At 32.4% G+C, this 23,396-nt stretch overlaps 2 protein-coding genes across 2 annotated transcripts in view; one reads left to right on the top strand and one right to left on the bottom strand.

Annotated features, from left to right (window-relative positions):
* Duox (dual oxidase) overlaps window positions 1-19,075 on the top strand; it is a 37,648-nt gene extending 18,573 nt beyond the window's left edge. The window contains exons 2-10 of the mRNA XM_065499596.1: window positions 9,310-9,390; window positions 12,150-12,704; window positions 12,775-13,178; window positions 13,246-15,172; window positions 15,230-15,353; window positions 15,702-15,952; window positions 16,020-16,852; window positions 18,328-18,456; window positions 18,668-19,075. Of these exons, the coding sequence (XP_065355668.1) occupies window positions 9,310-9,390; window positions 12,150-12,704; window positions 12,775-13,178; window positions 13,246-15,172; window positions 15,230-15,353; window positions 15,702-15,952; window positions 16,020-16,852; window positions 18,328-18,456; window positions 18,668-18,796 (4,433 nt within the window). The 3' untranslated portion in view covers window positions 18,797-19,075. The remainder of the gene's footprint in view (window positions 1-9,309; window positions 9,391-12,149; window positions 12,705-12,774; window positions 13,179-13,245; window positions 15,173-15,229; window positions 15,354-15,701; window positions 15,953-16,019; window positions 16,853-18,327; window positions 18,457-18,667) is intronic.
* Window positions 19,076-19,275: 200 nt separating this feature from the next.
* Window positions 19,276-21,251, bottom strand: G6P (Glucose-6-Phosphatase). Its single transcript, XM_065500289.1, has 5 exons — window positions 21,111-21,251; window positions 20,883-21,047; window positions 20,338-20,824; window positions 19,523-19,641; window positions 19,276-19,468 (listed from the first exon to the last, which is right to left on the bottom strand). The coding sequence occupies exons 1-5, from the start codon at window positions 21,173-21,175 to the stop codon at window positions 19,276-19,278; spliced, it is 1,029 nt and encodes a 342-aa protein (XP_065356361.1). The 5' UTR covers window positions 21,176-21,251.
* Window positions 21,252-23,396: the final 2,145 nt, after the last annotated feature.

Below are 23,396 nucleotides of genomic sequence, written 5' to 3'. Positions count from 1 at the left end.
TTAATTACAAGAACTATTAGTCGTAACAATATTGCGTCGAAACTCGAGGACTATTAAAAACTTGCTTTGATGAAGAACTTTTTTAAAATTAGTTCAAATTTATTAAGATTATTCTTTCAAGTTACTTTATAAAATTCAATACCATAATGCACCTGTTAAAACACGATTTCCATCAATAGATGGAAAGAGTATGTAGCTGTGGAAATTGGAATCGTGATAATTAGAGAAGCATGGTTTGTAAATAATCTATTAAATTTTACTAAATCGAACACGATTCAAGAAACCTGACTTCAGTTCAAATATATCGATCATTTAATAGTCTATGCTTAAACGAAGAGTACAACTCTAGTTTGCATTAGGTTAGTTTGCAAATTTTCCAAAAGTAAGCAGTCTTTGAGAAAAAATAAGCTTAATAAATGGGCAGTTTACAACAATAGTGACATATTCGATATAATGACAAGGGTAAGCAATGGTGCTTACTTTGACCTCTGCTGCTGGTAAATGCGTTATTTTGGGATAATGTTACAGTAAATAATGACAATTTTACACTCGTTACCATAATGACATACACAGATAAATTTGATGAAAACTTACGGCATAATCGACATTTTCATTTTGAAAAATCGGCAAAACAAATCGGGAATGTGAAAAATGCTGATATACCTAAGTGACTTAGGTATATAATAAGCAGATCCTTCCAAATAAGATTAAAATGTTTGATCTCTCCACGTCGACAAAATTATATACGATATATCTATTCATGAGTTATGTGTGTGAAGATAAATTTAAATTTATTTAGCACAGGCATAAACCACATATTTTAGCTCAGCCCATTTTGCAGTTAACAGAGCACTGTTAATCACTTAACAGTCATAATACTTGAATTATAATAAAGAAATTTATACCTACAATATCTGAAATAATTTCAGAATAAGAAAAAAAAATGGACAAAATTAAAAAAAAACTATCCATCTAAAATTCTATATAGTGTCATATCCGAGCCCTTTTCCTAATTTCCATAATGGCCAAAAATCCTCTCCAGATTTATTTTTTCAAAAAACTCAAATTTATTGGAATCCTGATATTACGATGTGTTCAAATATCCATCTATTATTTCAGATGGATAGTTTTTTTTAGTTTTTTCCATTTTATTTTCTTATTCTGAAATTATTTCAGATATTGTAGGTATAAATTTCTTTATTATTATAATTCAAGTATTATGACTGTTAAGTGATTAACAGTGCTCTGTTAACTGCAAAATTATTTCAGATATCCCACTACCACAGTTCCATTCAGTGACCCTAGGGCTACCATTTCTATATAATGTCATATCCGAGCCCTTTTCCTAATTTCCATAATGGCCAAAAATCCTCTCCAGATTTATTTTTTCAAAAAACTCAAATTTATTGGAATCCTGATATTACGATGTGTTCAAATATCCATCTATTATTTCAGATGGATAGTTTTTTTAAATTTTTTCCATTTTTTTTCTTATTCTGAAATTATTTCAGATATTGTAGGTATAAATTTGTTTATTATAATTCAAGTATTATAACTGTTAAGGGATTAACAGTGCTCTGTTAACTGCAAAATGGGCTGAGCTAAAATATGTGGTTTATGTCTGTGCTAAATAAATTTAAATTTTTATTCACACACATTCATGAGTTATCTTTCTGTGACGTTTGAAAAGCTCCAGCCTCACATCTATTAGTTGGGGAAATGTCTAAACAAAATCAAAATAAAACTTAATGTTACAATATGTTTCCACATTACGCTATTGAATCATTCAAATATCATTTTCAAGGGAGCTGTCCATTTCCATTCGACATACATTGATACCTATGAAGAATGTAAAGTTGGGAGATAGCCAGATCTGGTCAAATTTTATACATATTTAATTTAACTTCAATACTTATTGCACATTTCCAAAAAGGAAGAATAAAGAACTAGCAAATCTAAAAAAATAATATTTTGCACCAGAATTTTGTCCAGAATTTCAAGAGCTTCCGATTCCATTATATTTAAACCACCTTTAAATACTGATGAGAAAACACAATCCGTTGGGCAACACAATCCCTATTCAGTGTTTTATTACAGGGTCGGTGGTGGATTCATTGAGAACTTTGGGATAAAATTCAGCTTCAGGCTACCTAACTTATGCATTACTCTTCAGGCGGAAATTACTCTTATCAAACGAGCATCCAACTACATAGGATTCCGTCGTGAGCAAATAAGGCTACTTGCTTCTACCATTACAGGATACTGTATAATTGGAATAGATGCTGAGGGAATGGGCCTACGATTCAACGATTAAGGAGGAGACTGTGTCCCAGCTATTATGCCATTACCGGCTCTTTCCAACATGAAGTATCGTAGACACTCTCGTGTCTAGAAGAGTTATCGAGGACGAAACTAAGACTTGTCCATTCCTTCATCAGAGAATCTGGTTGGTTCAATTTGGAAACAACAAGTGCTGTTTACTCTTGGGTATCACAACGGGATCAACATTTTAATTAACACAAGTGAGTTGCTTGAAGTGTGGCTGCCCACGGAATCTAATATATTATCGTTGTGGTCCAGCTTCCGACTACCTTAGACTATAATTGAATAAACAAGAGTGGCAAATGTTGTTTGCATTGGACTTTGGGGAAACCAAAACCTAGAGAGAACAAGGATAGTGTTAACCTCAGAAGACTAAATATTATGTTAACTGGGCATACAAATCTGATGTCTCTTTGGATCGCATTGAACTATTCGACAATACGAAATGCAGCGGGTGTGACCTGTATTTGGTGGACTTAAAGACGAACATTTTTATATGAATCCATATTAGACCTGGAATATCTTAGAAATATACTGATTGGAAATCACTATGAAATAATATTGAGGAAACTAAGTTCTTAACTTAGAATACCATGATTTAGGATTATGAAAATCGGTGAAGAACACTTCCTCACGAGAGCACAACATATCCAGATAGACATAAGGTATGGACCATATAACTGACCCTCTACTTAACCCAGCATAAGGCAGTGTTAGGTAGAACTTTACATGTCCTACATTCTAGTGCTGGTAAATAAATGAGTAATCTATATCGATTATTTTTATCATAAGTAAAAATAGCATTATTTGTCAGCTGTCCTACATTCTTAATAATCTGTTTTGTTTTAACTTGAACTTTATTTATATCAATAAACTCTATCGTTCGGTCTTATAACATTATTGTCAGCACTGTAGTTTTATAGTTATTTTTATAGAGATCATACTGTAACATCTTTTTATATATATTTTTTTAATGACTATTTGAAATTTTTATGTAGTGTTTTTATACCTACATATTTTTTGGTGTTAAGATGTTGTTAATAATATTTTGTTTACCACGTTCTTGTCATTAATTAATTTTTTCTCATTTTACATTCTTAAAAAATTAATGTTTGTTTAAATTACATACGATTTAACCATATTGCAGACATGAATATCGAATGTTCTTTTTAAGAAATTTTCCATACCGAAAAAAAATGTTTTAAAATGATTTAGATTTGAAAAAACTTGCAATATCATGCAAAGCTCTCTAAAACTTGTACTTATGTTATTCAGTTATTGATACATCCCACTTAAAATACAAACTAATAAAACATATTTTTTTAATTTAAATTTAAATACCGAGGAAAATCGTTATTAGTAATTAAAATTTTTTTAGCTCATACGAGAAAATAGTTGCTTCTAGAGGATATTGTTAATGCGGGACCTTTTAATTTCTAAAATAAAATTTAATTGGAAATATGTATCTATCTGCATAAACAGTTTTATTTAAAACATTGTTTTTTTTAGAAAAAATCTTAAAAACTGATCACTTTACTAGAGCATACAAGTTCATCTAAGTTGAACTTTTATTGGCTTAACTTTTGGCCATTTGCCATTATAAAAACATGGCTTAAATCATGCAGCTGCATTCTTACTGACTTCTTTCCGAAATCAAAAATTAACAACAAATATATGTACAATACAAGATCTTTATCAATTGTAAATGTTAATGATGATGATCAGTTGGTTTTTAGTAAACTCATTCAGTTTACATAGGTGCATAAATGTGATTGCTATTGTTAATGTAGAAGAAGTCAAGATACAAACGTATTTCCATAACTCATAATGACTCTCATTTCCTTAACATGCAAACTGTGAATTTGACAAATTGAAATACATAATCGAATAAAAATCTTGAGCATTTTTGACGTAAGCAAAAAATGGTGCGACTGTTTCAACAATCACTTCAAATTAATATTTCTGGTAAATTACTTCAAACTAAGTCATAGAACAGTTTTAAAATTGTTTAAACATTCCAGCGCTATAGTCAAAAATTGTATAAAAAAGTACAAATTATAAAAAAACAAGTAAGCGAGCTATATTCGGCTGTGCCGAATCTTATATACCCTTCACCAAATTATACTTAAAAATATTTTTATTTAAACAGTTTTTAATTTTTTAAATTGTTTTTAAATTTTTTTTCCAAATTGTTTTTTAATTTTTTTAAAAAAAGTTTTTTCAAAATTTTGTTTTAATTTTTAAATTTTTTCCAAATTGTTTTTTAATTTTTTAAAAAAAAAAATTCTGGAAAAAATTTTTTGGTAAAAAAAATTCGGGTTAAAAAATAATTTTCTCGATTTTGACCAATTGTAGGTCCAACTTACTATAATAGCCTTACATACATCGTTGCAATGAACTTTGAAATATCTATCATTAGATATCCATATTGTCTATATTATTGACTTAGTAATCCAGATATAGATAAAAAAAATAGGGCAAAAAATCGAGGATGTCCCGGTTTTTTCCTTATATCTCAGCCATTTATGGGCGATTTTGTCGATTTTAACGACCCGAAAGAATTATCGATATATTGATGTATGAATCATGTATGTAAGTTATTAGCCGGCTACGGAAAGTTGATTTCAACATACAAACGGACAGACGGACATGGCTATATCGACTTCCCTATCTATAACGATCTTTGTCGGGTCGCAAATGAAAAATGTATAAATTACAAACGGAATGCCAAACTTATATATACCCTTGCCGCTCATGGCGAAGGGTATAAAAATCGGACACGTTTCATGTAAACTTACAAATCTTACTACACCATTTCTAATTGTAATTCAGAAGTTTCTAATTGTATTTCAGAATTTTCAAATTGTATTTCCGAAATTCCTATTTGTATTTCAAAAATTTTCATTGGTATTGTTATTATAATTTTCTGAAATAAAAATTAAAATTCTGAAATACAATAAGAAAATTTTGAAATACAAAGGAAATTTCAGAAATACAGTTGGAAATTTCTGAAATTCAATTAGAAATTTCTGAAATACAATTGGAAATGGTGTAGTACTGGAACAAGGCTATTAATTTAAGAGCCCTGTAACACAAGACTCAATTGGCCCATTCCAATACTATTCAGATTCACAGGTTTTAGTCAGAATTTGTTATCATTGTACATATATGAGGAGCCGCAGAACAAAAGGTACTTTTTTGAAAATTTAAAAATTTAAAAATTTTGGGAAATTGATTTTTTCTTGAAGATTTCAACCCAAATATTATAAAAATACCAAAAAATCAATTTGTAAAAAAATTCGAAAAAATACCTTTTGTTCTGCGGCTCCTCATATTATTCAAAAATGCTTCGAATTTAAATTAGGCACTTGAAATTGTAAAAAATAACACAAAAAAGTAAATTTTAATAAAAACAAGTAAGAAAGTATGGTCGGTCAAGCCCGACCATATAAAACCCTACACTAAGTAAAAGAGCAAAAAAAAATTTTCTTTTAAAATTTCAATAATTTATATTTTTGAGTGATTTTCGGAAGTGGGCCTTATATGGGGGCTATGACCAATTATGGACCGATCACCATGAAATTAGGTCGTGTGATTTATGTGTATATTAAAGTTAACTATGTTGAATTTTGTGTGTTTGCCAACATTTTTAAGCGATTTATGCACGTTAAAGTGATTTTCGGAAGCGGGTCTATATGGGAGCTATGACTAAATATGGACCGATCGTAACAAAATTTGGTGACATGAATTTTGTGTATATAAAACATATTTGGAGCGGAATTTGTGGAGATACATATATAAATTAAACATTTATGACCGATAAAGTCCAATTTCGGGAGGACATTTGTATGGGGGCTAGGTGAAATAATGGACCGATTTCAGCCAGTTTCAATAGGCTTGGTTCTTGAGCCGAAAAAATAATATGTATCAAATTTCATCGAAATATCTTCAAAATTGCGACCTGTACTCTGCGCACAAGGTTTACATGGACAGCCAGCCAGCCAGCCAGCCAGCCAGCCAGCCAGCCAACCAGACGGACGGACGGACGGACATCGCTTAATCGACTCAGAAAGTGATTCTAAGTCGATCGGTATACTTTAAGGTGGGTGTTAGACTAATATTTTTGGGCGTTACAAACATCTGCACAAACGCATAATACCCTCCCCACTATGGTGGTGTAGGGTATAAAAATGTTTTTATTCAAAAGATCAATACATGGCATTAATATTATTGGCGAAGCGCATTCTGGACGTTTAATGTTGGACCTCTTTTTTGAGTATTGCTTGAGTATTGAGTATTGTCACGAATAACACGAACAATGTTGGCTTCCAAGGCGTTAAACGTGGCCCCACATGGAAATAATCGAGAGGTGTCAAACCGCACGACCTTGGAGACCAATTGACTGGTCCTTTTCTCGAAATCAAGTTATAAATCTCCATATCTTGCTCGGATAAATGTCATCCACATTTTCAAACAAAACATCATATCTCATGGTGCGGTAACGATCTCCTTTGACCGTAACGCGACCTTCAGATTCCTTTTTGAAGAAATAAGATCCGATGATGCCACCAGCGTGTAAACCGGACCAAAAGGAACAGTTTTCTGGATGTAATGGAGTCTGAAGGGTCTGTTGTTGATTGGTCTTACTCCATTTGTGGCAATTTTGTTTATTAACAAATCCGTTAAGACAAAATTAGCATCATTGCTGAACACAATTTTGCGATAAAACAGTCGTCTATCGGTGACTGTTTTTTAAAGTAAATTTGGATAATTTGGTACTGATCATAAATGTCAAAAAGTGAGCGCAATATGACAGTTAACCGACTCTTTTTGACTTTTTTATTAACTGCAATGTATTTGCTGATGTCTGTAGAGTCTGATCAACACAGATAACAACTACGCTGTTTTTGTAGAGTCTGCAGATACACCCAGAGGCTCTGGTGGGAATTGAACCCACAACTCTCATATTGATAGCCCAACATATTATCGTCTAGTCTATCGAGGCATATTTGACATAATTTATGAGAGTATCATCATCAGCTGAATAAATGAAACATTTTAATACATCCATTACTTTATATGATCCATCCATTAATGACATAACTACTCTACTCTGCAGAACAGCAGAGTATTAGCAACACAACTGAAATGATTTTTACTAAACGACATCTGGGAGTTGGATGTCAGTTTTTTATCACAATTTTATTTAAGTGTAAAAGAGATGTCAATGACCAAAATAATATGTGGTGTGTATTTAAAAAAAATGTTGCTGACATGTACTTTTAGTTAGATGTTAATAATTGTCATGCGAAAACGATTTTTGCAAATGACAGTCTTTCAAGAAATATTCGCATTGAAATTCACCCACATTTTATTAAGTATTACTTTAATTTTTGGGTGTGTAGCTGCTTATGTTTTTTATGGACTAGATTTTAAGTTGAAATTATCTTAGGTATGTAAATGGAGTGTTAGCGTGTCAGTCACATAAAGTCACGGGTTATTTTTTTTGCGCATTCAAATTTTAACTAAACACAGTTTGGACCACTAACCACTACAAATTTTCGAAAGTAACAATGTTGCAAACTAGATCCTACCACGCATGAAATGTTAGATTTCTTATTTTATTTGAAAACTGCTTGAATTATGTATGTTTATTGAATACGATTTTGTGCAAATAATCCTTGAACTAAAATTTGTACTTGATACAACATTTTATTTATTTATTTAGTATGTAACTATAACTTTAACTTTATTTTATTTTTACTATATTTTACATGACAGGTGTCTTTGTGTCTGCTCTCATTTCATGGACGAAACAAAAAAAAAATAAAATAAAACGCATAAATATTTTTATCACTATTGCGATTATTATTGAGTAAAAAATTGCAATTTTTATTATTTATGCCAAGCTTGAAATACATACAAATCTATAATTCACAAAACAAACTAGTCTACAATTTCCAAATATTATCGAATAAATTTCAAATCTGCTACAATAAAATTTAAAACATAAAAAACCAAGAAAAATTAACATTTTTAAAGGCAAACCATGACTAGTCTAGTCTGAACACTGACAACACTTGTGTAGAGTGTAGTAAATCAATTTGATTCTTGATTTTGTTTTTTTTTATGTAGATCAATGTTGAACTTAAAATTAGAAATAAATAAATAAAACACTCTAAGCAATTCAATACTTTTTTTTAATAGAGATAAAATTCTGCAACATATTTTTTTCTACTTATTTTTTCTATTTGAATTGAATTTTTTGAAGTCATTACTTTTAATGAATTTAATTGTCACCAAATGTGTATTACAATTAAAAAATCATTTAATGACAAATGAAAAATTTGTTAACGAAAATTGAGTAAAGTACTCGAACATACAATCTAAATGTTACTTTTGTGCACCGAAATAAAATTAATAAAAAAAAAAACTTAAATCTTGTTGGTGGTAGGCTTTGAAAGTAGCGACAAAATACGATTTGACGTTAAGTCGCTTAATCCTAAAGCTTACAAGATTTAATAAAACAGAGCTAGAGCTAAAACTAGTCCAGAATAGGGGATTTTTGAGGACATTGAAATAAGTTGTTTTTAATACCAACTCTCACATGGCGGCTTTATTATCTCTAATCACTTGCTGACATTTGTCGTTTCAAAATAAATTTATCAAAAAAAAAAAAAAAAAACACCAACCACACCTTTATTTAAACAAAAACAAAATTCAACATGACTTTTTAATTATTAATTATTTTATGCGTAATTTGTTAGTTTATGTTACATTAATTAATGTTTTGTTTTTTAATCTACAGTTTTATTTTATTCCTTTTTTGTAATTAAAACAATGACTTTGTATTTTTTAATAATGTTATTTAAACAATTAATTAGCTAAAATACCTATGTACATATGTATAAAGTTTAATATGAAGAATTTAATAGATAAAATTTAAGATTTGTAATTAAAATTTATGTTTATTTTTTATCTTTTCAGAAAAAATTTATAGTCAAATTGAAAAACAAAGATACGATGGCTGGTACAATAATTTAGCACACCCCGATTGGGGTTCTGTAGGTAAGTGGTCATTCTTAATTTTACAAAAATATTTTAATAAAAACTAACGAAATCTCTGAGCTGAAACTGTTATTAAAAAAACTTTTCCATATGAAAATGATTTTCCAATAAGTTCGGCACGATATTGAAAGTCTGCGGCGGCTAAGTTGTTTTGGCGGCGTCTGTCAAATCTGTTGTTTATTATTCAGTTTCTGATGCCAAATTATCGCTGAAAGTTACACGTCCAAGTCAGGGTTCCCAATTACTAATTTCTTCAAGATTTAACTTTGTCGGACTTCTTATTGATTTTACTAGTTTTTGACTTAATTTAGTATTAAACAAGTAAGAGAGCTATATTCGGCTGTGCCGAATCTTATATACCCTTTACCAAATTATACTTCAAAATATTTTTAGGTAAATAAAATTATTTTTTTTTCCAAAGTTGTTTTTTCATTTTTTGGAAAAAAATTTTTCGAATAGTTTTTTTTAAATTTTTTGGAATTTAAAGTTTTTAATTATTTAAAATGTACAACAACAGAATTAAATAATCACTCAGTGTTTTTTATACACGTTTATAAATTCGCAGAAATAAATACACAGTTTAAGGCACTCAGTTGATGTTTATTTGAATAGCGTCTCAGATAAACTCACTCACGACTGTCAAAGCTCGAATATTCTAGATCTTACTAATACATACGCCATCTGTGGTGTACTTTTTACAATGTTCTTTAACTGAATATTCGTATTCGAATATACGGTCGCAGCAAACAGCGTTGCCAACTTACAATCAATGGTCAACTGAAAGCTTTTATTCAATGTTAATAATGCCCACAGATATGTTAAAGTTTGGGCACTGCTATTTGAAAGCATTCTGCTACTTTTAAATCAGCCGTTAAAATCGTTACATTTGAATTCAAGTACAATTTCGTAACAGTATTTTATTTAGTGGTTACGTCTTTTTCGTCAAATATTTGTCATGTATAGGTCAACAATCGAGGAGATTTGTGAACCGATTTTCTCGATTTTAAATAGCAACCGAGCCGGAAGAGTTCCGGAGATATTGATGTATGAATTGTGTATGTAAGTTATTTGCGGGCTTCGGAAAGTTGATTTCGACAGACAGACGGACATGGCTTAATCGACTCCGCTATCTATAAGAATCCAGAATATATTTACTTTATAGGGTCGGAAATGAAAAATGTAGAAATTACAAACGGAATGACAAACTATATATACACTTCTCACGAAGGTGAAGGGTATAAAAATGGAAAGAACTGCTCCTCTTTTGAGGCCAATAACGGATCAAGCCAATATCGGATACTCTATTCCAAAGTGAAGAGTATCCTAGAGGGGGCGTTCAGCATCGATCGAAACAAATAGTAGTCGGACGGGGCACGATCTGGACTATAAAGCTGGTGAGGCGAAACTCCCCAACCACTTCATTCTAAATACTTTTTAACAGGTATTGCAACATGTGGCCGTGCGTTGTCATGATGGAATATTACGGCCCATGTATGGCCTCATATTCAATGAGTTTTTCGGCAAATTCTCGCTTCAAACGAATCAATTGCATTCGGTACAGTTTCCCTGTGGCCAGATTTCAGCAGCACATAATAGATAGGATAATTTTGTTGCCACCAAATACAGAGCATTATCTTAGCGTCATGAATATTTTACTTTGGTGTCGATTCGGCTGGTTGGCCGGACTTCTCATATGATCACTTACGCTTCAGATTATCGTAATGGATCTATTTCTCATCGCAAGTAATGATTCGGAGCAAAATTGCAAAATTAGGACACGCAAAATCGTCTTTTAATGCCTCTCGGCTTCAATTCGTATGATATCCAATTTCTCTGCTTTTGGATGAATCCTGCTGCTCGCAAATGTTTTAAAATTGCTTCTTGAGTAGCTCCCAATGATTTTGCAAGCTGTTGTTAAGTTTTACAACAATCTTCATGGAGTAACGCCTACAATCGGTGTGCATCAGCAGCAGGTTTTTTCATTTAAAGAAATAAAGCGAAACTTCCCGAAAATAACGATTCGTTGCTACAAAAGTTGTCACCAAAATCATGCGATGTATGCCCGCTAAACTTTTTTATGAATGGTTTGTGAAGTAACAGGTCTCTATGCCAATATGCCGCAATTGACCGATACTCTCAAAATAAACACATAACTCAGGCATCTCTCCAATTCAGACGGATCAATGCGGCAGAGTCATTGAAAATTAGGCTTCTCGGATCTGTGTCATCGTATGAAGCTTCGGGGGCATTTCAACGAAGTCATATTCCATACATAAACGAATTTCGTTAATACCTCACACACAGCTTGTTTTATTCCTTTTCAACATCGACCCGCTCACTCTTATTGAAAATCGTGATATACCTACATATGATGCTAAAACACTTGCCTCATGATTGCAGATAATATGTGGGATACATGGAATAATTTATTGAAATTTCAATATTTAAATTAAGGGCCTATAGATTTTTATGTTACTGCTTATTACCTAATAAAGATTATATATTTTATTTCTAAATAGAATTAAAAAAATTACTAAATAGTATTGACTAATCAAACAAACATTTTAAATAATATAAAATAATTTAGCATTAACGTGATTGATTAAATTTATCGTGACCTAATTCAATTTATTGAGAAAAAAACAAATATTAAATAGAAATTGAATGTAAATTTCTATTAATATTTCATGTTAAATAACTTTCCAATACAAACATTTTTTATTTAAATTCCTATTGTTTTTTTTTTGTTGTAATTTCAGATAGTCATTTGGTGCGCAAAGCACCGCCCTCATATTCAGATGGCGTTTACGCTATGGCCGGTTCAAATCGACCCTCCACCAGACGATTGAGTCGTCTGTTTATGGGAGGTCGCGATGGTCTCGGCTCAAAATTCAATCGTACTGCCCTGTTGGCCTTTTTTGGTCAAGTTGTAGCCAATGAGATTGTTATGGCATCCGAATCGGGATGTCCCATAGAAATGCATCGCATTGAAATTGATAAATGCGATGAAATGTATGATAAAGAATGTCGTGGTGATAAGTACATACCTTTTCATCGAGCGGCATATGATCGTAGCACGGGCCAGAGTCCCAATGCTCCACGAGAACAAATTAATCAAATGACTGCCTGGATAGATGGAAGTTTTATTTATAGTACCTCGGAGGCATGGCTAAATGCCATGCGTTCCTTTCACAATGGCACAATGCTGACAGATAAGAGTGGCAAAATGCCGGTTAAGAATACCATGAGGGTGCCGCTGTTTAACAATCCGGTGCCGAATGTTATGAAGATGTTAAGTCCTGAAAGATTATTTTGTAAGTTTATGTGTAAATCCATTTTTTAAAGACACTTGTTAACTTGTTGTTTACATTATTGTTATTAAAGTATTGGGAGATCCTAGAACTAACCAAAATCCGGCTATGCTATCCTTTGCCATACTGTTTTTACGCTGGCACAATACACTTGCTCAGCGTATTAAGCGTGAGCATAACGACTGGACCGATGAGGATATTTTCCAACGTGCTCGTCGTACTGTAATCGCCACCTTGCAAAATGTTATAATGTATGAGTATTTGCCCTCATTTTTGGGTTCCGACATACCCGCTTATGAGGGTTATAATCGTGATATACATCCGGGTATTGGTCATGTATTTCAAGCAGCTGCCTTCCGTTTTGGTCATACCATGATACCACCGGGTATTTATAGACGTGATTCAAGTTGTAATTATAAGAAAACGCCTATGGGTTATCCGGCCATACGTTTGTGTTCAACTTGGTGGGATTCGAGTGTAAGTTATCAGTCAAGTTTTCCTATATTCTTCAATTTTTTATTAACAATTATTGTTTCCCTTTTAGGACTTTCTTACCGACACCACAATTGAGGAAATTCTCATGGGTTTGTCTTCCCAAATCTCAGAACGTGAAGATCCTGTGCTCTGTTCCGATGTACGTGATAAACTCTTTGGTCCCATGGAATTTACACGCCGTGATTTGGGAGCCTTGAATATAATGCGTGGTCGTGATAATGGCCTACCCGATTACAACAGTGCCCGAGAGGCGTTTGGCCTAAATAGGCGCCAAAATTGGACTGATATAAATCCTGAACTTTTTGCAAAACAACCCGATCTCTTGAGTATGTTGATCTCAGCCTATGATAACCAATTGGACGATGTGGATGTTTATGTGGGCGGCATGTTGGAATCGTATGGTCAACCTGGTGAATTATTTACTGCCGTTATTAAAGAACAGTTTCAACGTTTAAGAGATGCTGATCGTTTTTGGTTTGAAAATGATCGCAATGGTATTTTTACCAAAGAGGAAATCGAGGAGATTCGTAAAATAAGAATGTATGACATTATTGTAAATAGTACGGATATAAATGATAGTGATATACAGGAGGATGTTTTTATGTGGCACGAGGGAGATCCTTGTCAACAACCCATGCAATTGAATGCTACCGAATTGGAACCTTGTACCTATTTGGAGGGCTATGACTACTTTTCGGGTTCGGAATTAATGTTTATTTATGTCTGTGTATTTTTGGGTTTTGTACCCATTCTATGCGCTGGAGCAGGTTATTGTGTGGTCAAGCTGCAAAACAGTAAGAGAAGGAAATTGAAAATACGCCAAGAAGCTTTAAGAGCGCCCCAGCACAAGGGTTCAGTGGATAAAATGTTGGCTCGTGAATGGTTGCATGCCAATCACAAACGTTTGGTAACAGTTAAATTTGGCCCAGAGGCTGCCATTTACACCGTGGATCGTAAAGGAGAAAAGTTACGCTCTTTCAGTTTGAAAACTGTAGATGTGGTAACTGTTGAAGAATCGGCCCATAATCATATTAAAAAGAAACCTTACATACTCTTAAGGGTACCTAATGATCATGATTTGGTCTTGGAGCTGGAATCTTATGGAGCTCGAAGAAAGTTTGTTAAAAAATTGGAAGACTTTTTAATTTTACACAAAAAAGAAATGACTCTGGTGGAGGTAAATCGTGATATGATGTTGGCCGGAGCGGAAACACGTGAGAGGCGACAAAAGCGTTTGGAATATTTCTTCCGTGAGGCTTATGCTTTAACCTTTGGCTTGAGACCGGGAGAAAGACGTCGCAGATCTGATGCTTCCACCGATGGCGAGGTAATGACTGTCATGCGCACCTCACTATCGAAAGCAGAATTTGCTGCTGCTCTCGGCATGAAACCCAATGATATGTTTGTACGCAAAATGTTCAATATCGTAGATAAAGATCAAGATGGCCGCATAAGTTTCCAAGAGTTTCTGGAAACTGTGGTACTCTTCTCACGCGGCAAAACCGATGATAAACTACGAATAATTTTCGATATGTGTGACAATGATCGTAATGGTGTCATTGACAAGGGCGAACTAAGTGAAATGATGCGCTCTTTGGTGGAAATTGCTCGTACCACTAGTCTGGGCGATGATCAAGTAACCGAATTAATTGATGGCATGTTCCAGGATGTGGGTTTGGAGCACAAGAATCATCTAACCTATCAGGACTTCAAACTAATGATGAAAGAATATAAAGGCGACTTTGTGGCCATTGGTTTAGATTGTAAAGGAGCCAAACAGAATTTCCTGGACACGTCGACAAATGTGGCACGCATGACTTCGTTTAATATTGAGCCCATGCAAGAGAGACCACGCCACTGGATGCAAGAGAAATGGGATAGTTATATAACGTTTTTGGAGGAGAATCGTCAGAATATTTTCTATTTATTCCTGTTTTATGTCATAACCATTGTGTTGTTTGTGGAACGTTTTATACGTAAGTTTTGTGGAGATTTTATTAAAGTAAATATTAAATATTTTTTTTATTTTTCAGATTACTCCTTTATGGCTGAACATACGGACTTGAGACATATTATGGGTGTGGGTATTGCCATCACTCGAGGATCGGCTGCTTCATTGTCATTTTGTTACTCGCTGCTGTTGCTTACTATGTCCAGGTATGAAACAGTTCTAAATATTGAATTACTTTTGTGGAAGTTTCGGAGGATTTTATGTCATAGGGTTTAGAATATCAATGTTAGCTCTTTTCAGAGATCTTATTTGAGTTTGATATTCATTTTCTATTCGGTTTTTAATTTATAATAATCTTTAAACTCTCTTCTATTTAAAAAATGTCAAAAAACCCTAAATTCCTTTGAATTTAAAAATAGTGGGAAATTTTACTTTACACTAACAAAATATACAGAAATACACCATTGCATAAATTTGTAATACAAATGCACAAGATTGTGAATACCGCTATTATTTCAAATTTATGTATTTCTTTCATATTTTCTTCATTCCAGAAATCTGATAACTAAACTTAAAGAATTTCCCATACAACAGTATATACCCTTGGATTCTCATATACAATTTCATAAAATTGCTGCCTGTACTGCCCTGTTCTTTTCGGTGCTACATACAGTGGGTCACATAGTTAATTTCTATCATGTCTCAACACAATCACACGAAAATCTCAGATGTCTGACCAGAGAAGTGCACTTTGCCTCGGATTACAAGCCAGATATAACATTCTGGTTATTCCAAACGGTGACAGGTAAGTTTCCGCACAAAATGAAACAATTTTTAAACTTAAACGATTTTAATATTTATTTGTTTACTAGGAACCACTGGCGTTTTACTGTTTATTATAATGTGCATAATCTTTGTATTTGCCCATCCCACTATACGCAAAAAGGCCTATAACTTCTTTTGGAATATGCATACCCTTTACATAGGGCTCTACTTATTAAGTCTTATACACGGTCTGGCCCGTTTAACAGGACCTCCCCGCTTTTGGATGTTCTTTTTGGGTCCCGGCATTATTTATACTTTGGATAAAATTGTTTCTCTACGCACCAAATACATGGCTTTGGATGTCATTGAAACCGATCTACTGCCTTCCGATGTTATTAAAATTAAGTTCTATCGTCCACCCAACCTAAAATATCTTTCCGGACAATGGGTGCGCTTATCCTGCACTGCCTTTAGACCTCATGAAATGCACAGTTTTACGCTCACTTCGGCTCCCCATGAAAATTGCCTCAGCTGCCACATTAAGGCTCAGGGACCTTGGACCTGGAAGCTGCGCAACTATTTTGATCCTTGCAATTACAATCCCGAAGATCAGCCCAAAATACGTATTGAGGGTCCCTTTGGTGGAGGCAATCAGGATTGGTATAAATTTGAAGTGGCAGTTATGGTGGGTGGTGGCATTGGTGTCACCCCTTACGCATCGATTTTAAACGATTTGGTATTTGGCACAAGTACAAATCGATATTCGGGAGTTGCTTGCAAGAAGGTCTACTTCTTGTGGATTTGTCCATCGCACAAACACTTTGAATGGTTTATTGATGTTCTGCGTGATGTGGAGAAGAAGGATGTGACGAATGTGCTGGAGATTCACATATTTATAACGCAATTTTTCCACAAATTCGATTTGAGAACAACAATGTTGGTGAGTATTTAGATGAACTAGTTTGAAATGAAACAGTTGGGAATTTCCTGCTTATTGTTATACTCTTCACTATGAGTAGCAAGTTTGTCATTCCGTTTGTTATAGACAGCGGAGTCGATATAGCCATGTCCATCTGTCTGTTGAAACCAACTTTCCGAAGCCCCCAAATAAAGTTCATACAAGATTGATACAGTAATTTTCACCAATTTTTTTTTCTTTTAAATTTTATCTAACCATTCATTACTAATCAGTTCATATGTTTAATTTCTTAGTAATTCAACGTATTGAAATTATTCCTTTCTTTATAGAATTCATTCCTTATTGAATCACTCAAGTTTTCTATCATTTGTTGAATGATTCTATTTTTCTTCAATTCAAATGTATTACAAAAATTTAATGAAGAGAAAATATTTTCTCAGGAACATTTTTAGAACATGTTCTAAAATCACATGTTCTCGAAAGACTATAAATAGAATAACTTCATATTCCATGGAACTATTGATATCACAACTAATACGTTGGTTGAAACGTCTCTGGAACCAACTCTATAATCAATGATTTCTGCATGAAATTTTCACCTTCGGAACCAAAGGGTCTTCCAATAAAGACTTCCGAACTTTGACAATTGATAGCGGCCATATTGTTGAAGCTTCATCTGTCGAATTGACTGTTATTTATTCAGTTTGTTTTTGATGAGGCCCATTTCTGGATGAATGGGTAAGTCAACAATTGAAATTGTAGAATTTGGCACAGGAGATCCAAGAGCGTCCAATACATCCCGAAAACGTCACTGTTTGGTGTGGATTTTGGGCTGGAGGGATCATAGTTCCATATTTCTTTGAGAACGATTTTGGTCTGACCATCACCGTCAACGTCGAGCGCTATAGGCCAATGATTACCATCTTATTTTGGCCTGAATTGAATGATATGAACACCAACGATATGTTGTTCCAACATGACATTGACATGTTGTCACAATTTGACATTCTGCACGAGCGATTTGAGGGCATGGTCATCTTACATGAAGGTGATATGCACTGACCATCGATATGGTGCGATTTGACTTCGTTATTCATATTCATGTGGGCTTTTCTTAAATCGCAGGTCAAATACAAAATAACCTATTCCATTTATGCGTCAGATCAAGCGAAGCAGCGGTGGACATTTCCACGATGTTTTATTCCATACATAATGACGTCGATAGGCCTTTCATACGAATAAAAAATTTCAATATCTCACACACACTTTGTTTTATTTAAATTTAAAGAAAGACGCTTAATGAGAGACCCTTTACAAAAGTCATGTCATCAAATTTTATATTGATCGGTCCATAATTAATCTACCTCCCATATACATTTTAAAAGAAAACTGTTATTACTCATATACTCGGTGTAGGGTATCATATGGTCGGGCTTGACCGACTATACTTTCCTAATTGTTGTATTATATATTAATTTGTAACTTTCTACTTTCAGTATATTTGTGAAAATCACTTCCAACGTCTATCGAAAACATCGATATTTACTGGTCTCAAGGCTGTTAATCATTTCGGTCGACCGGATATGTCCAGTTTCTTGAAATTTGTACAAAAGAAACATTCTTATGTAAGTATATCGGTTTTAATTGTATTCATTTTGATTTTAACTAATGACGTTTCCTTTTCACACTAAAATGTTGTTTTCATTGCTCTTAAATTGCATTTTTTAAAAGAAAACTCTCTAATTTTAATTAATTAAATTTTCTAACTAACAAATTAAAATTTATTTCAAACAGATAAATAGAAAATCTAAATATATTTGTTTTTTTTTATTTTAGGTCTCAAAAATTGGCGTATTTTCTTGCGGTCCCCGGCCCTTAACCAAGAGTGTTATGTCCGCCTGTGATGAGGTCAACAAGACTAGAAAGTTACCATACTTTATTCACCACTTTGAGAATTTCGGTTAAATATTAACAATTTCACTCACAAAACAAATCGAAAATAAATAAATTCATTATAAATCTATAGAAAATACCCACTGTTTTAACAATCAGGCATTTAAACAAATTAAACATTTAATAAATTATATTAAAAATCTTTAAGAAACAAAAAAGTTAATGTATGTGTATTAAACTTGCGAACTTAAGAATGTATCTAATATTTATAACAAAAAGAAAAGAAAATTTTTAGTCAAATTTTATATATGTAAAAGCAAATTAAAATATTTAAACTAAAACAAATTCAAATTAGAAACATGTATTTATTTAAATATGTTTATTATTTTTAAAAAAAATTTTTTTCTTTAGTTTTTTCTCTCGTTATCATCGGTGTTTCAAACCAATAACAAAACACTGAATAACTTATTTATTATTTTTTTTATGTTTAATAAAATTAAGTCAATATTTTCAAAATGATATTATGAGTTTTATTCGTTTTACAAATAACTTTATTGAACATCAAACTTGGGCAACAGGTGCAACAACATAAAGGAATGCAAACAATTCCTTAAAAATTCGTAAGCAACAAACATGAATCGTCCGTATTGTTTGGGTGTATATGAACGGATAGCAAAATTTAAAATTTCCATACAACATAAAACCGGAAGACGTTTTCGATAAGTGTTGGCAGTATTATCATAGCTGTAATTTAAAAAGTATTTTAAATAATATTAAAATATTTGTATCAAAACCTACCTTTTAAATAATGGACATGAAAGGGCTACACCCAAGAGGTAACCAAAGTCCCGGCTCAGTGTAAATACCGGGGTGCTTTCATGTTTCAAATACAAGGGATCCGCACACCATTTGAAAGCCTGTTTTTGAGGAAAATAAACAATTGTTTTTAGGTGAATATTTCTAAAAATTTTTCCTGCTAACCGACACATAGTAACATTGTTTGAGTTCTTAAAACTAACCTAAGATAACCGAGATATTTTTGATGTCTTGATCTACTTTATCTTTTCATACTCTTCCATGTCTCCTCAATTATTAAATACTAAAAATAGTTTACGATCTAAATAAATAGCGTATCAATAGTACCAAATATGAATTTTGTGCGCTATCAACTGTCATAGTTCGGAAGTTCCTATTGGAAGACCCTCTGTGTTAGGAATAATTTAATTCGGTATACGCTTTTCTTTTTTTAATCAAGCCTTTTTGAATCATAGAAATCAATCATTGTCGGTATTGAGAATGACAAAAAAAACATTTGACTTATGAAATCCAATGTAATTTTTTGTTTAATCGATAAAGAATTTAATTCTAGATCAAATATAAAACTGTTAACTTTCAATTTCACGAGACCAATGTACTTTTTCTTTTACTAACATTTTTTATAGAAATAATGAAAGTTGCGACAGTACTTCTTAATATGAAATAGTATCAACCAATTTTTTCAGTGAATATTGTAAATTTATTTTATAAAACTGGGATAGATTAAGTTAAGTATCATTTGGAAAGAAATTCCAAAATTGTATACTATTTACTATCATTATTATTTTTTCACTTACCATTCGAACAGACCAAAACGGATCCACATCCATATATAACATGCCAAAATATGCACTTATCGGTAACGAGGCCAGACCGAAAACCACCAACACAGCTTTCAATTTTCTTAAACTCAGCAGTGACGTAGAAAAGCGATTAAATATATGAATCAAACCAACAGCGAACAGAGAGCCCAAAATACATTGATGTAAAAATTCAAACAGAAAATATAGACGGCTGAACCACAATGCAGCTGACAACAAAGAAGCAATGGCATAAATTAACAAATACTTGTCATAGAGCATAAAATCAAATGAAGACAAAATAGATTTAACAAGACGCCAAACTAGAACGAAAACAAATGTGGTAAAGGCTGCAGCATGTGTTGAGGGAAACCCGGCACTGGTGTCACAGCTAAAAGGATCAATTTGTATATCTTTAAAATTATATTTGTAGTTGTCAGCATTTTCCTTAAGCCACCAAATGGGGCGGTATTCGGGAGAGCACCTAGAATTCACATTAGATTAGCAAAATTTAATGATAATTCTTCAAAGTAAAAACTTACCATTTTATTACTGATGCTAAGGTATTTATAATACCTATTGATGCTGTTAGTTGTATCAGTAATTTATGATTGAACGCTCCCACTAAAGGTATCCAAAAATTTAATATGTATATAGGATCAAGGTAATCATTTATGTTTCTTAGTGTTTGCTCTAAATTAAAAAATCTTTAAGCAAAACAATTAATTAATACAAATCCGTGTGTTTGATATTTTATTTCATGGACTTACTGTTTTTGTACGTTTTTATTTATATTTATTTCGAATTCATATAAGGATGTCAACGAAAAATCCATGGTTTTTTTTTCTTTTTGTTATTAACTATTTCTCCATTGGTGTCTCTATTATTAAATTATTTAAGTTTCACTGCAAGTCCTTTGTTTTATGTAAGGATTATTTTTATTTATTATTGTTGTGTTGTATGAATTGTATGCAAACAAATGTTAAGGATCATATGGTTGCAAGAAGCATGCGCACTATTAGAGAGTTACAAAATTGTAAGAAGAAAACACTTTCAGAAACGAATATAGCAATAGTTATAGCGATATATTTTTCGCAATTGCCACATGTTCGTCATCGAAAAAATAAATAACATATGTTTCATAGAAAAAAATCAACAATTAACAAAAAAAACTATTTTCAATACCACCGTTATGAATCAAAATGATTCATAACAAACCGAATGGATTTAACATTAAAAATTTGGATAGTATTAATAAACAGTGTTGTCCCTTGTAAATACCTTAACGATTTGCTATTGATATCGTTTTCCAAGACCTTCACGAACGAAAGTTTTGCTGCCACAAACTGAGCGAAATTGTATTGTAAAGAGGTAAATTGTTTTTCAATCCAAATAATCGCCAACTAAATCTTTCTACCTACATTTGGTTTTGTAAAATCCAATAGGAAATCAGCCGGTTAGGTCAGTACTCGGACTATTTGGTACGAAAAGTTGAAGACAATGAAGGTTTAAAAGCATACAAGGCTTAAAAAGTTCCTGACAGGAACTCTGCTAAAAATTTAGCGGCCAAAGACAGAGCACAGAAATTGAAGTCAAATTCTATACAAAAAATATACCTGCTGCATAATGGATGACGAAACGTATGTTCTGTAATATTTTTTTCAGGTCCGGGTCAATATTTTTATGTTGCTGATACTCGAGGGAATGTTGTAGAAAAGTTTACGACCCAAAAGCAGAAAATTTTTCCAAAAAGTTCTTGGTATGGCAAGCAATATGCAGTTCCGGCAAAAGAAGCCAAAGGGCTCTATAAATACCGAAATTTACATCAAGGAATGTTTACAAAAGAGGATGCTTCCATTCATAAGACTTCTTAATGTGTCCACTTATTTTTGGCCTGAATTGGCATCCTTTCACTATGGTAAGCAATGTCTTGAGTGGTACAAGAACAATAATTTAATATTTGTACCAAAAGATGCAAATCCTCCAAACTGCCTAGAGCTAAGGCCAGTGGAGAGATATTGGGTTCTTGTTAAAAGAGAATTGAAGAGCACAAAAAAGGTGTCCAAAAGTGTGGTAGATTTTAATCGGAGATGGACAACCGAACAAAGTAATACAATGCACTATAAAAACCATAATGGAAGGGTTTTCGAAAAAGGTTAGAACTAGTGGTTAGAACTATAAAAATATATTTTTTTTTTAATTGTAATAATAATTTCATCAAATAAAAAAAAAAATAAAAACTAAGTTTACTGGTTTAATTTTTATTAACATAACGTATGCGGAATGAAATTGCAAGAAAACAGAAAACGCTATATTTGTTTCCAACGTTAAAACAAATAATTTATAAAACCTTTATAAAATAGCCCATTGTATTGTTTTAATGTAAGCAAAAAATTATTATATTCATGTACTTTTGTGGCAGTTATGAAGAAATTTATATACAAGTGTTGAAAATACCGATGTTTGCACTTTTATGAGCTCCTATTTGAGTTTCATGGTCTTATTTTTCTCCATTTTTAATTTTAAATAATCTACAAAAACTCTTCCATTTAAAAAGGTCCAAAAACTCTCTAATTATTTTTAATTTAAAAAAATATGGAAATTTTTTCACATTAGAAAGTCTGGAATTTCAAGGGTGTTGGAAACACCATAATCATGTGGGCGTGACAGTTGGATGATGGAACAGTTAAGAAGAACTTTCTTTTCAAAAAAAATAATCTCTGTTGGGTCTTTTTATGAAATGATTAATTTTGTGTACACATACATTTCATAATATATTAATTAGAATTGATGGTCAAATCAAATTCCAAAAAAGTCAAAACTTTTAATTTACATCTGATTGATTAAGATCCATATATATTTTTTTAGAAAAAAGATTATGTTCTATTTTAATAGATTTATTTACTTCCAAAAAAAGTCCACTTCCCTGCCTTTCTCTGCCACTTGATGTAAAATATAACAAATTTTTCCCGATGATAATTGATAAAATATGGAAAAAGTTACAAATGTTTTTTCAAGGTAGTTTTGAGATAACTAAAAGCCAGATTTTCAAATGG

The sequence above is a fragment of the Calliphora vicina genome, chromosome 2 (genome assembly GCF_958450345.1).
Source record: "Calliphora vicina chromosome 2, idCalVici1.1, whole genome shotgun sequence".
In the NCBI taxonomy this organism is placed as follows: domain Eukaryota; kingdom Metazoa; phylum Arthropoda; class Insecta; order Diptera; family Calliphoridae; genus Calliphora; species Calliphora vicina.
This window is presented reverse-complemented; position numbering and strand designations above follow the sequence as displayed.